Below are 14,823 nucleotides of genomic sequence, written 5' to 3'. Positions count from 1 at the left end.
CTCTCAACATACATTGCCAACCTGATTGAAAATCCAGTGGCCTCTTTACAATCTCCATCCTCCTTAATAAAAGCTAACATTCATCTTTCCCCTACTATCTGCAAGGCATAGTTCTTAAGGTTTTAGATTTATTAGCCTACTAAGTCATTGACAGCTCTCTAAAGTCAGTTCATACTCTCCTTTTACACACACACACACACACACACACACACACACACACACACACACACAAAGCTCATTCACACAGCTGGAAGTGGTAGAAACTTCCACTGCAGCCAGTGTGTCTTTTCTAACTCTGTGAAAACAACATGGATAGACCTATATGGTATTACGCTAAGTGAAATAAGTCAGATGGAGAAAAACAAACACTGTATGATTTCACTAATGCAGAAGTTAAGGAAACAAAATTAATGACCAAACCAAACAAAAACAGATTAATAATAAAACAGCAGAAGGGAAGGGAGAGTAAGTCAGGTAAAAGGGGTCAATTATGTGGAGAAGGCTGGAAACTAGACTTTTGGTGGCAAACATAATGTAGTGTATACAGATGTTGATTCATAATGGTGTGCACCTGAAACCTATGTAATATTATAAACCAACATTACTTCAATAACCAAAACGTTAATACAATTTTTTTAAAGTTTTTAAATGATAGTCTCTTACATAGCAATTTTTCAGACTACAAATCATATTCAATTTATAAACTCTCCTAGCTAATATTTGATTACTTCTGGCAGTAGTTGGAACCCTGCTTCCCACATGGAAAGCTCTGGCAAGTTTATCATTCACCACTAAGAGTGAGAACCCCACTGAAACAATGAAACGTTTTTCGAACATCAGAAGACACTGCATAACAAAAAATGCTTCTGTTGGGGAAAAAATGTGGCGGTATCACCCTTTTAGACTTCACACTATGCTACAAAGTGATAGTAATTAAAACAGCTTGGTATGGGAATAAAAACAGACATAAAATTAATAGAATAGAATTGAGAGCTAAGAAATGAAAACACATATAGTTAACTAATTTATGACGAAGGAACCAAGAGCATGCAATGGATAAAGGAGAGCCTTTTTATATAGTCTTGAGAAACCTGGACCATTATATGCAAAATAATGAAACAAAACCACTATTAGACATCATACACAAAAACTACCTCAAAATGGATTAAAGACTAGAAACTCTAAAATACATGAAAGAAAAAATGGAACATACACTATACTTGACATCAGCCTTGGAGATGTGTTTGGGGACTCAACTCCAATGGCAAGGGAAACAAAAGCAAAAATAAACCAATGGGCTTATGTCAAATTAAAAGCTTCTTCAGAGAAAGAAATAAAAACAAGAACATTCTACTGAATGGGAGAAGATATTTGCATATAATACATCTGAAAAGGGGTTAAAATCCAAAATATTCAAAAAATTAAGAAAACAGAACAATGGGGCCTCCCTGGTGGAGCAGGGGTTAAAGTCTCAGCAGCCACTGTAGTCTGAGTTCAATCCCTGGCCAGGGAGCTGACCCACGTGGCACAGCAGACCTTTCCTGACTAGCCCTCTACTCCCCTCAGCAGTGTATTTCAGTCAGTCTGCCTGTTTTGCTCCCTACTCTGTCTCTGGTGAATCCTCTCACCCTCCACACTTCTGGCCTACACCCCAGTTCTTTTATGCATAAATAAATAAATAAAATTAGCCTTTTAAAAAAAAGAACAATAAAAAATATGAACAAATTGTTTTAAAAAATTCCCAGAGAATCTGAACAGATACTTCTATTGGGATGGCAAATAGGTTCATGAAAGACATGCGGATGGCAAATAGGTTCATGAAAAGATGTTCATACTCTTATCATCATGAAATGCAAACTAAAATACCAATAAGATATCACCTCATTGGGCCTCCCCAATGGCGCAGTGGTTGAGCACTGGGTTGCGAATCTGCCCACAGCCTCTGCAGCGCCGGTTCAATCCCCAGCTGCTCCCAGGCCACCGGAGGAGGGTCCCACATGGCGCACAGACCTCTCCTGCCGCCCGCTGCTTCCCTCAGCAGTGTACTTCGGTCCTTCTGCCTGCTCTGCTCCCTGCTCTGGCGCTGGTGAATTCTCTCACCCTCCTGTGCTTCTGACTGTACCCAGTGCTTGTATAAATAAATAAACAAATCTTAAGATACCACCTCACACCTGTGAGAATGGCTGGCATCCAAAAGAAGAGAAACAAGTGTGGGCAAGGAGGTAGAAAGAAGGGAATCCACTGTGTTTGGGGAATGTAAATTGATGTAGCCATTAAGGAAAGCAATGTGGACAGTCCTCAAAAATTAAAAACAAATTCCATATCATCCAGTTACCCACTTCTTGATATTTACCCAAGAAGTATAAAACCATAAATTTGAAGAGCTGTATACACCCCCACTTTTACCGCAGCACTATTTACAATAGGCAAGAACTGGAAATAACCTAAGTGCCCATCAATGGATGGGTGCATAAAGAAGAGGTGATGTATATAGACAACAGAATACTATTCAGCTATTTTTAGAAAATGAAATCCTGCCATTCTCAACAACATGGATGGACCTAGAGGAAATTATGCTTAGTGAAATAAACCAGACAGAAAAAGAAAAACATTGTGATTTCATTCATATGTGGTTGATAGAGAAAACAAACAGATTAACTAAATAAAACAAAAATACTTATGGACTATGAGATCAATTAATGGTTACTAGAAGAGAAGGAAAAAGGGCATACTAGTGTGGAAGGACAGATTTAGACTTTTAGTGGTGATCTCATAATAGTATGTACACGTGTTGATTCTCAACAACTGTGTTGTTGAGACTTGTATTATGTTATAATTTATATTACTTAAAAATAAAATTTAAAATAAACTTTAAACCAATCTATATATGTTTAATACACTTAAGTTTACCAAGAGTCTATTTTTAACAGAGCCACTTTCTAATTTCATTAATGTTAATTGCATATTTTGATAAGAATGTATATTAAAAAAATACATGCTAGAGTCTTAAATTACTGACCTTGGAAAATAAACCCAAGTGAACTCTTAAGATTCACTACATCCACTACATCTGAAAATGCAATGGGCAGAGGAATCTTATTATGCTTATTATCCATCATTAATCCACTCAGCTTCCCAGTCTACAGCCAGGATGTTTGCTGTTGCTCATAATAAAGATCTGTCCTCAGCAAACCACTGGAGGGGTTTTCTTTTAAATCTAAAGGAATAAGAAAAGGTTTTAAAACTATGATTTGGAAAAAGTTCAGCCACAAATTCTCATGAACATTTATGAGATCCGATTTATGTTGTCTTACCTTTGATAAGAAAAGAAATGGATGTATTGTGGTGAATGTGTTCATTGTAATTTTCACAGAGAGATTCGGAATACTAGAAGCTTAACTTACATAGAACCTGGTGCCCTGAAAGAGCTCCCCCTTCTGAAGTTCCTGTGAGTATTAACCATTCTCCCGTCCTAACCTTCTTATGTAAAAAAGAATTATAATGCTACCTGCCAGGATTGTTCTAGAGAGTATGGCAGTGGGACAAGTCATATCCTGTGATTGACTCCCTCACACCCACCCCTACCTGCAGCAAGGTATCAGGTGAAATGAGGCACATTTGAAAACCCCATTCAAGGGTCAGCACATAGTGCTCTACCAGAGACCTGCTCCAAAAGACATGAGTGAGGAAATGCCATCATGTCTGTCTAGTCTTTAAATGGAGTAAACAAACTACAAAACATTGAGTGTCCACTGGTCAATTTGATTGAAATAGGTATTGCAACAATCAGAGTAATTGTTACAAAGGAAAAAAAGGCCATGAAGAATAAAATCCAATCTCTTGGAGGCTAAAGGGACAAACATGGAAGGGAGGTCCTTTGCTTTGGTGACACCCAATGAACTAACTGATTACCTTTATGAGAGCAGGGACCAGCTTTGTTCTCTGCATCTTTGTTGCTCAGCACAGAGAAAGTGCTCGTTATACCTGTGTTTGGTGGATATGTGTGTATGGACTCAGATCTTCTAAGCACCAGCTGAAAGAACCCTACCTTTATTCCCTTCTAATCTACTTAGATACATTTTCAAAAATTAGAGAACAAGAGCCTTCATTATTAAGAAAAACAAAAAAATGCATTTTCATTCCAACACCCTGAAATAAGCAGTATTAATATATTAGTTCATATATATTTATTCATTTATATTTTATTTAGTTCATATATATTTTATTTAAAAGGTTTTTAAATAAAAGTAGATATTTCATATATGTGTTATGGAATAAATCTGTACTGATGACTAGAAGTTATCCTGGAAGAGAAGGAAGGGATAGAAAATAAATAATGGTGAATGGAATAATATTATAAAGATATGGAATCACAAGATTTATTTATTTTTATATTGACGTGTGGGTGATGGGAGATGCCAGGAGTGGAGAAGGATATTGATTGAATCTGTGACTGAAGGGCTATCTGGAGATCAGAGAAAACTTATGGGACAAGCGATCAGTCACTCCCTTATGGACTTTTGAGTTTCAATAAATCAGTGACTCTGAAATAATGATGTCCTACTATGTGCAAGACCCTGTGTAGAACACATGGGATTTTAAAACATTGTCCTTATCTTCAAGAAGCTTACAATCAACTTGGGGGATTTATTGCATATGAAATTGAAAAGTTCCTCTCCTACAGGAGAATACTGAAGGTGACAAATGAGAGGTAAATGTTGTTTGACATCAAAAATGAGGTGAACTTGTTTGTGGTTTTAAAGAACATAGAGGTCCTTGTCCCTAATAATAGAATTTCCAGCCCTTTCCTATATGGCCCCCACTTAACCCTTGGACCTTTCCAAAAACCCCCCAACCCACTCTTTCACATGAACACTTATTACATTTGAACTAGTTTGTTTACTGTTCTTCAAATGTACCTTTGAAGAATCTCACCTCTCTCCTTTGTAATCTGGAACTTCTCATTTGCTCTTTCTGACTCCTGGCTTCCTCTTCAAATCTTGTGTCTTCTCCTCTTAAAGGAGTCAAGCCTGAATTTGCCCTAGATGATACATCAATGGAACTGGAGTTTTCTCTACTGGAAGACATTCTTGACAGTTTTACGAGTAGGTCTAATGCCATGCCAAAATGCTCAAAAAAAAAAATCTCTGCTTTCACCACCTACATTGTAGGAAGTGCACCAAATGTTAAACCAATTAAATCTGAGAGGCACCAGGAGCCTGGGAGTTTTTGCATTCATGCTACTTTATGCATGTCTTTTAATCTCAACATCTCGCCCTGATGACACAAACTTCAGAAAGTGAAGATGTTGTCCTTCACTGATTACCATCCTGGTCTGGACATATCTTTTAAATGGTATTGCTGACATGGACTCCTACAACACTGCCCCAGGAAAACCATTCTTGGTGAAATGATGAATACAATATAGAGTTTTTTTTTTTTTTTTTTTTTTTTTTTTAATAGAGGCATGTTTATTTATTTATTTATTTTGTTTGTTTTGTTTACACATGCACTGGGTACAGCCAGAAGCACGGGAGGGTGAGAGAATTCACCAGAGCCAGAGCGGGGAGCAGAGCAGGCAGAAGGACCGGAGTACACTGCTGAGGGGAGCAGCGGGCGGCAGGGGAGGTCTGCGCGCCATGTGGGACCCTCCTCCGGTGGCCAGGGAGCAGCCGGGGATCGAACCAGCACCGTAGAGGCCGCGGGCAGCCTCGCAACCCAGCGCTCAACCGCTGCGCCACCCGGGAGGCCCCACAACAATATAGAGTTTTAAAGAGGAAGCCTGACTTAGAGTCGGATGATTATATATAGTCTTTCTTACCCATTCTCCATTTCTCCAACACACATATAATGTCCTCCAATTAAAACAACAATATCACACACAGAGAAAGAAACCTGAGCCCCATGTGGTTTAAACAATCCCCAGACCTCTAAGTAGGAAAAGTGTGTTGACAGTGGTGGACTGGACTAGATTCTTTTGCTTGAGGGAATATCACCTCACCCAAGGGTTAGAATTTGACCATGGCCACTCAGCTATTAAGTGAAGGAATTAAGGTTTGACTTGTCTGACTTCAGAACCCGTGTGTTCAGCATTACTTTATTCTACATTCTCTGCATTGATTTCGTACCTAATTTTTGTTCTTTTTCTTCTTTTTTGTGTGATTTAGTGGCATTTTCAACACTGGACTTAGAGTATTCCCTGATCTAACTAAAGTTTATTCCACTGATGTATTCTTTATACTGTAAGTATACACCATGCAATGTTTGCAACATTTTATTTATCAATGACAAGAACCAGGGGTAATCATGGGGGTCGGTTAAAGTCAAGTGAAGCAATTATCTCAAGGAGAAAGTAGTGATTAGCTTTGCCAGATGTACTAATGGATGGAGTCATGAAAGAACTGAGTTTAGTAATATGGCACATTAATGATTCTAACAGAACTGTCCCAGTGGAGGACTGGACATAGAGAGGTCTGGTAGAAGTAGGCTCAAGAGAGAATCAGAGGATGAACATTAGAAAGTGTGACCACAACAAATGCTTTTGAGAGGTTTCACTATTAAAAAGGAACAAAATGGGATCAAATTCAGCAATCAAAAAGGTAAACTCATGCCATTTTGCAGCAACGTGGATGGAGCTGGAAGGGATTATGCTCAGTGAAAAAGCCAGAAGGAAAAAGAAAAATATTAGATGGTTTCACTTATAGGAGGAATGTAGGGGAATCAAATAAGGGATCAGGAAAATAAATAATAACAATAATAAATTAAAAACAAAAGTAACAGGCAACTATAAATTAGAGACTTTCTGCAGGGGAAGGGCAGAGAGAGGGAGCAAAACAGGGGAGGAAGGAGCACAAGGGACTATGGTGATGGTGCACAGTGAATTGGTGGTGGGAATTTCACGGGGACTACATCTGAGAGGAGAAAGCAAACATTGTACCAAAAAAAATGAACAATTATGTAAAATATATATAAATAAATTAATAAATTAATAAAAAATAAATCATCTTCATAGTTGAAAGATATTGGATCAAGAGAAAAGGTCTGTTGTTTGTTTTTTTAATGAAAGAAGTTTATTTGCTGATGGGAATGATTAAATAGAAGGAAAATTCAATGATAAGGATAATACTTTATTTTTCCCCCAAAGGAAATTTCTCAATTTCTGCAACTGTTACATATGCCTGCTCAGAATTGAAATTTAATGTCTTTAATTTAGCTGTTTCCAAATAATAAAATAATTGTCATCTTAAGTAATTAGCGGAAAATAAAGGCCATCCAATCAAAAAGTTTCCCCCTCTCCGGGGATTTGAGCAGCAATAGTCTCTGGTTACCCAACGCCATAATATCTAGGGAAGGTGAAAATAGTCACTCAGTTGTTTTTGTTACTTGTCAAGAACCCCCACTGCACCCCAATCCAACCCCACACAAATGACTGGTCTCACTAGTATTTCTAATGAAATGGATCCGTTTTTCAGGCGTAGAGGGAATCCAATCAGCAATTCTTAGGAAGGGAATTAAAAAAATAAAAAAATCATGAGGTGTGGGGAGATTTATTTGGAACTTGTGGGTTGAAGGGCAAAAGAAGGCTGGAGAGGAAAATGGTTGGAGAGGAAAATGAGTTTGAGACAACTGGTACTTGAAGTTGTCACAGAAAAAGGCAGAGATTGGAGAGAGGAACATCATTTTCCAGAGTCACTTGATCCTTAGCTCTTGCTCTAGCAAAGCACAAAGCCCTTTTTGCAGCCTTCCTCCCACTCTGCCCACCATGACTGCAATCAGAGGAGCTAAGTGGCTAGAGCACCTCTGTAATAGGCGGTGATTACCTGCAGGAGAGTAACTCTCTGTGCCTTCCTTTTCTGTGTGCTTTGATTTTTTTTTTTTTTTTTTTTTTTTTTTTTTTTCAGAAAGACATGCAAAGAACCCAACCATTCCAAAACAAAACATTCCTTGAATTCCTCCTTTCTCCCCACTCCTGACCAGACCACCTCAGCTTTTCATAAATCTCTCCCCTGCTTTGTAATGATAATAAAGAGCCCTTATATCTTCTGTGCTTGCATGTTCTTCAGAGTACTTTCACATTCATTATCTCATCTGTTTTTCAAAACAACTCTATAAAGTGGGGAATGCAAGGACCATTATTCTGTAAGATAAATGAGGACCCTGGAGCATGAAGAGGTTAAATTATTTATCCAAGTTCATCTGGCTAATTAACAATAAACAGACTGTTCCCCAAATCTCTAGATTGAGGGTTCACCTCTCTATTAATTCTCTCTCTACTGAAGTGTATTCTGTAGCGTGATTCTTTTTACATTATTTTAAGACAACTCAGAACACATATGAAACATGTGTTAGGAAGTGATGCTTTACTTTGCCAAAAGATTCACATGCTTTGCCCGAGAATTCACTACAGGGCTCTTAACATTCTGCAGGGGAGCAGCATCTACAGTGATAAGGGACTCACACACTCAAATGCTTTCCCATGCATTATCACATTTGCTCCTCTCAATCATCTTATAAAGCACAGGGGCCTCCCTGGTGGCGCAAGAGATTAAGATGCAATCTATGAAGCTAACCACAGACACTGCAGCTCAAGTTCGATCCCTGGCCAGGGAGCAACCCACATGGCGCAGCAGACCTCTCCTTTCTCTCCCGCTGCTCCCCTCAGCAGTGTATTTCGGTAGATCTGCCTGTTCTGTTCCCCACTCTGTCTCTGGGAAATCCTCTCACCTCCCCCTACCCTGCACCTCTGGCCTGTACCCCAGCTCTTGTATGCATAAAAATAAAATAAATCTTTTTTTTAAAAAAGCACATAAGTTACCATTTTTCCATGTTACAAATGAAGAAATGAAAGAATAAAAAACCTAAATGATTTTGTCTAAGCAGTAGCCCAAGAGGCAGTCACTAGTGCGCTGCTTCCTGTAACTCTCATTTGTATCCGCATGCTCTCTCCAAACCCAAAGGCATGGTGAGTTATCTTACCTGATGGAGAGAGGTGAAGGACCATATGCATAATATGGGGTTACAAGTTGAGTTTGCACTAGAGTCAGAAAGAGTGTAGAGTGACAGGATCCAAACTCTTGAGTTTGGGGTAAGAAAAATAGTGACCACATTCTTTGCTACAGAAAGCTCAGTTCAAAATATGGCATTGTGTGGGAACTAGACTGGCTTAGAAATGATCCACAGGAGCTCCTGCCTGGCAGAGTTTTGTGAATGGAAGACATTTTAGTAATATTCATGGAATGAAATAGAGCCTATTCTCCCAACCCTCCTTAAAGGCTCCATACCCTTAGAAAACCTAAGGACTATGGACAAAATGTTTATTGCAGATTCAGAAGTCTCTGAGATACACCTGCTCACCTTGAAGATGCGGCTTAAGTCAGGGGCCTTGACCCACGCCCAAAACTTCTGTGACTACTGCACATTTGGAGCTTGTATTGCGTGTCTATCTCAGATACCTTATTGAACCTCTATGTTCCTACAGTCTCAGAAGGGTCAAAGAAACATAAAAAGAAATACAATTAAAGTGAATTGTGTCCAGTTACTTATTTAAGTGTGTCTGTGCAATAAGAACCCAGCTTTGTGGGGATAGCATTTTTTTCACCAAGTGTTTTTGTCTCTCTCTTGCAGTGAAATTACAGACAACCCTTATATGACTTCAATCCCTGCAAATGCTTTCCAGGGACTGTGCAATGAAACCTTGACACTGTGAGTATTGCCAAGGCCACTCCTCCCAACAACTGAATTTTTATTTTGACCATTGTCATATTTTCAGGCCATACGAGAACCATACTACCTTGGAGTCTATGTTATAATCTATAAAGGGTTGCATGTAGATAATAGTGTTGCCTTGTTTCCTTATGGAATGGTGTTCTACAGGTGACAAGATGCTTTAGGGAACAAGAGTATTCCCTTATAGAAGTGGTCAGCACACTCAGTGGGTATGGGGCCGGTTAGGTTTTACCAACCTCAAGGCCTTTATGGCAACTGTACAAATCTGCCGATGTGAGGCAAAATCAGCCATTGTTCATGCACAATGCATAAACAAAAGAGCATGGCTATATCCCAACAAAATTTCATTTACAAAAACAGGCAGTGGACCAGGTATGGCCTACAGGCCTCATGATACAATATTCTGTATTTCAGTATCCCATGGTACAGAAACAGAATTTAAAGTAAATTGAAATGACATTACTGAGGTCACTGAGTTAGATAAAGGGGCCATTAAAGATTGTTCAAACTGGGGCCTCCCCGGTGGCGCCGCGGTTGAGCGCTGGGCTGCGAAGCTGCCCGCAGCCTCTGCGGCGCCGGTTCGATTCCCGGCTGCTCCCCGGCCACCGGAGGAGGGTCCCACATGGCGCGCAGACCTCTCCTGCCGCCCGCTGCTCCCCTCAGCAGTGTCCTTCGGTCCTTCTGCCTGCTCTGCTCCCCACTCTGGCTCTGGTGAATTCTCTCACCCTCCCGCGCTTCTGACTGTACCCAGTGCTTGTATAAATAATAAATAAATAAATTTAGAAGAAAAGAAAAAAAAAAAAAAAAAAAAAAAAAAAAAAAAAGATTGTTCAAACTCTGTATTCACACTTCAACTCTGTCATCACAAACTATACATTATCCTCCTCCCAGAGTGTGAATGGATTCTGTTCTTCAGATGTTCAAAATAGAGGCTTTATCAGGAAGATTCACAAAAAGTTCTAGCAGAGAAGATCTGCTAGATAAGTTATCCCAACTGGTAGAGAATTCCCCTCTCGCTGAATTAGTTACAAAACAGCATTGGGATTACATCCAAAGGATGCCTCCTCTGCATTTTCAGTACCACTGCCTAAAAACATGTCTGGTGGGGTTTTTGCCTTGATTTTCACCCCAGCTCCGTTTCTCTGGCAGTCCTCAGCCTGCAACCCTGATTAAATGATTCCCTAGTGAAACTGTTCCAAGCTTCCATTTTGGGCCTGGACACCAGAGCCCCAGCAGGGCCACTCGTACTGGGGACAGCAGGTGGGGAAACAAGGTGCTGCGGCTCAAGAGGAAGATTCCACTGGAGTCCCTGGGGCCCTGGTGCTCAGATCCAGCTGCACAGGGAGAGACTGTCCACTGGAAGCCTGCTAAGGTGGCACGCAGGAAACTTCTGCCATTGCCACAACTTCAGCGCTGCCTGGGTCTGCCAGGGAGCCCCCTGGGGTCCCTCACACAGGGTGCAGTGGGCAGTAAAACACCCACCAGCAGCTGCTGCTTTCCCTGCCTGCACGTGCTGGGACCATGGGAGGGGGAGCAACTGCAGGCGGTGGACTGAGGCTGAGCCAGGCCCCAGAAAAGCCTGTACACTCCGCTGCTCGGTGCCAGGAAACGCTGATCCTGCACCCAGCTTATGCCAGGGGAGCCTGGTTTCAAGAGCTCTCTTGAAAAGACAAGATTCCTGCTCGGCCACCATTTCACTTGACAAAACAAAGACCTGGTCTTAGCCTGTTCAGCCCCAAACCTAGTTCATTTTCCTCATTGGTAAAGGTTGCCACTGTGCTATTTAGTACTCATGGTGCAGAAACTCCTGATTTTTTTCTTTACAGAATGTTACTTTCAACTCTTGGCATTTTTTTCTGAGGACCTCATTTCCCAGCAGCCCACTCAGTCCTGGCAGGGGTTCAAGAGGTATCTGGTAGACGCTTGAATAAGAGAACCTCCTATTTCCTCAAGTCTGCCGGCAGGGATGGCCTGGGATCACCATGAGCTTTTCAAATGGCTGGTTCTGTGTTCCTGCAAAAAGTCCTTTCTTCTTTGAAGCTCAGGCCCAAAAACTATCAACTTGAAATAATATGTGTCCAACAGCAGTTTGTACCTATATTCCTGGGAGGATTGAGTTTCCATAAGAGTTTGCACTCCATTTTTTTTTTCTTTCTTCACTACTTTCATTTTTCAAGGCCTACTTGACCCTTAAGAGTTTTATTTAAGCTCTGAAGTGGGACTGCAACAAAAAACATTTGTAATGTCAAGGATTTTCCCAAAAGTTTGGGAAAATAGAAATACTCAATGTAAAATTCTCAGATCTTCATAAAAGAACTCTAGTTGAGATAAAACTTATCCATGAGAGCTTTCTCAGTTCTGTGCCTGGCTCCCCTGGGCACTGAGCCCACACACAGCCCACCTTCATAGCTGGAACTAAACCCTTGTGTTAGTACTTAAAACAAAATAAGGACAAAGAAATAACGTTTACTTCTCTGTTCTTCAGAACTACACAAGATAAATCCAGTTTTTCAGGGTACTCCTTTTAATATGGTCATTTCATAAAAGTGTCCTTCACTGTGGGAAACACAGAGTGATTTGAGCTTCCCAACAACCTTATCATGAAGGTCTTATCACATTTTTACAGATAAGAAAACTGGGGATAATGGAGACTGAGAAATTCTCAGGAGCACCTGCTATGAGGTCCCGGAGCCAAGTCTAACTCTAAATTTGGAGTTTCTTGTGTGCTTCTTACTGTGCTATTCCTATAACAGGGGTCACAGGTAGTGGAATACAGTACTTTTGAAAGTTCCCGGGCCTCCCCGGTGGCGCAGCGGTTGAGCGCTGGGTTGCGAAGCTGCCCGCAGCCTCTGCAGTGCCGGTTCGATCCCCGGCTGCTCCCCGGCCACCAGAGGAGGGTCCCACATGGAGTGCAGACCTCTCCTGCCGCCCGCTGCTCCCCTCAGCAGTGTGCTTCGGTCCTTCTGCCTGCTCTGCTCCCCGCTCTGGCTTTGGTGAATTCTCTCACCCTCCCGCACTTCTGACTGTACCCAGTGCTTGTATAAATAAATAAAAATAAATCTTTTTAAAAAAAAAAAAAGAAAGTTCCCTACAACTGCCACTGGCTGTGCCTCAGTGTGGTCACGGCTGCCTTCTCTTATCTCATACCAGTAGCCCCAGCCAAGCCCAGGCATCTCCATGTGGCCCAGAACTCCCCAGGCTGGGGCTTCTTCTCCCTCAGGAAGGGTGTGTGCGTTTGGTGGGTGGGAAGATTTACGTTTCTGGTGAGGAGTCCTGTTCCCAACAGTTCTGCAGTAATGTGGTTTTGGCAGGTCACCTCCATGTCTCAGTACATTCGGTAGGAAAGAGAAGTGATAATACTTCTGCCCAGCCCCTGGAATCATTGTATGAATTAATTAGTTGCAGGGGGGAAAAAAGAACAATAAGATACAACTTTAAAATTTCCACAAAAAGGCACCATCCATCTACTTTTTCAGATTCATCCATGAGGATCACTTTAATTCAGCCCATACCTTGAAGCATTTAATCTCTGACAAAACCTGAGGGCAAAACTGTGGCTAAAATACAAATGTGAAATGATGTTTTAATTGGAAAATATAAAACCTGTCACTCCAACAAATGTGCTCATTTTATAAGAAACTGCAGTTATTCCTCCTTTGCTGACATTGTGTTAACTATTACGAAAATCTCTATTTTTGAGTAGATGGAACATTTTAAAGGTTTTTTTTAAAGATTTATTTATTTATGCACACAAGAACCAGGGTACAGGCCCGAGGTGTTACAGGGAGAGATGATTCACCAGAGACAGAGTGGGGAACAGAACAGGTGGAGTGACTGAAATACACTGCTGAGGGGAGCAGCAGATGAAATCAGGAGATGTCTGCTGCACCATGTGGGTCAGCTCCCTGGCTGAGGATCGAATTTGTGCTACAGTGGCTGTGGATAGCTTCATCAGTTGTGCCTTAGCCCCTTGCGCCACCAGGGAGGCCTCATTTTTAAGTATTGAATAGTGGAAAATCTGTTCCTTGAAGTGAATCTACTTCAGCAAAACAGCTTCAAGTCATTAGAAGCTAAGTCTGGAGCCTGGGGATTTAAACCGGAAAATATCAAATGTCCCAAACAAGACATTTTATAAAGTTTTCCTGTGGGACTGGAGACCTGCCATCCACATTTCTGATATTGAAGCCCAACCTTCAGAACTTGCCAGCACCACCTCTCCTAGGTCACTGACTTCTCCTCTCTCTGTTGATTATAGGAAACTCTACAACAATGGCTTTACTTCAGTCCAAGGACACGCTTTCAACGGGACAAAGCTGGATGCTGTGTAAGTCGAGGGAAGTCCAGGAAACTTCTTCTCCTCTCCCATATTCCCACTCCCAAGAAGGACCCACCATACAATGGGACAGAATTCCACTATAGAACATCCCCCAACCCCAAAATGTCCAAAACTAGGGATTGATGTTTAAGGAACATGGCAAATGCCCATTGTGGTGGACACTTACAGTGATGCCAACTCCAAATCCCAAAGTTCTTATCCTGAGAAAATGGAAAACCATGGTGGCCCCTTGAGTTATCATACAGCGTGTGTGTGTGTGAATTTTTATTTACTGTGTACATGAAGCAAAGGGGGGGTCTGTCATTAAGTCCAAAGCTATTCAGAAAAATAAGATTTCCAATTTGGTTTTTTCTTTGGTTTTCAGGAGAGGTATCAGTTTATACTTGATCCACTCAAAAATAGCTGAAAAGCCATAGCCACCTTTGCCTTCCTGCAAAATAATAGCTAGAACTGGGTGTGGGCAGAACGATGATTATTGTAACTTGTCAGACTTTCCTAGTTCGTGTCCCCAGCACCTATGCCATGGCATTCTTCATTTCCAAGGGTTTGTGGACTGGTTCTATCATATTGATGTTTGTAACCTAATATCTAATAAATGAACAATAGCTTTAGTAGAGTTGCCTCCCACAATGTGGTGGCCAGCTAGTTTTGAGAGCCCTCCCTCTACAAAACAACTAGATCATACATTTTTAAAAAATGCATTTTATGTTATAGCTCTAAAAGAGGGGAACAAAGTAATCTAGGAAGCCAGGAGCTGAAAT

General features: G+C 41.1%; 1 protein-coding gene across 1 annotated transcript in view; it reads left to right on the top strand.

Moving 5' to 3' along the window:
• The window catches only part of LOC119238126 (thyrotropin receptor-like), a 33,711-nt gene extending 18,930 nt beyond the window's left edge, over nt 1-14,781 (top strand). The window contains exons 4-7 of the mRNA XM_037501846.2: nt 3,374-3,448; nt 6,168-6,242; nt 9,625-9,702; nt 13,982-14,781. Coding sequence (XP_037357743.1) covers nt 3,374-3,448; nt 6,168-6,242; nt 9,625-9,702; nt 13,982-14,054 — 301 coding nt within the window. The 3' untranslated portion in view covers nt 14,055-14,781. The remainder of the gene's footprint in view (nt 1-3,373; nt 3,449-6,167; nt 6,243-9,624; nt 9,703-13,981) is intronic.
• The last annotated feature ends 42 nt before the right edge of the window (nt 14,782-14,823 follow it).

This window comes from Talpa occidentalis, unplaced genomic scaffold, assembly GCF_014898055.3.
Source record: "Talpa occidentalis isolate TD23 unplaced genomic scaffold, MPIMG_talOcc4v2.1 talOcc4.11, whole genome shotgun sequence".
NCBI lineage: Eukaryota > Metazoa > Chordata > Mammalia > Eulipotyphla > Talpidae > Talpa > Talpa occidentalis.
The sequence above is the reverse complement of the archived record's forward strand: the minus strand, read 5'-3'. Positions and strand labels throughout refer to the sequence as shown.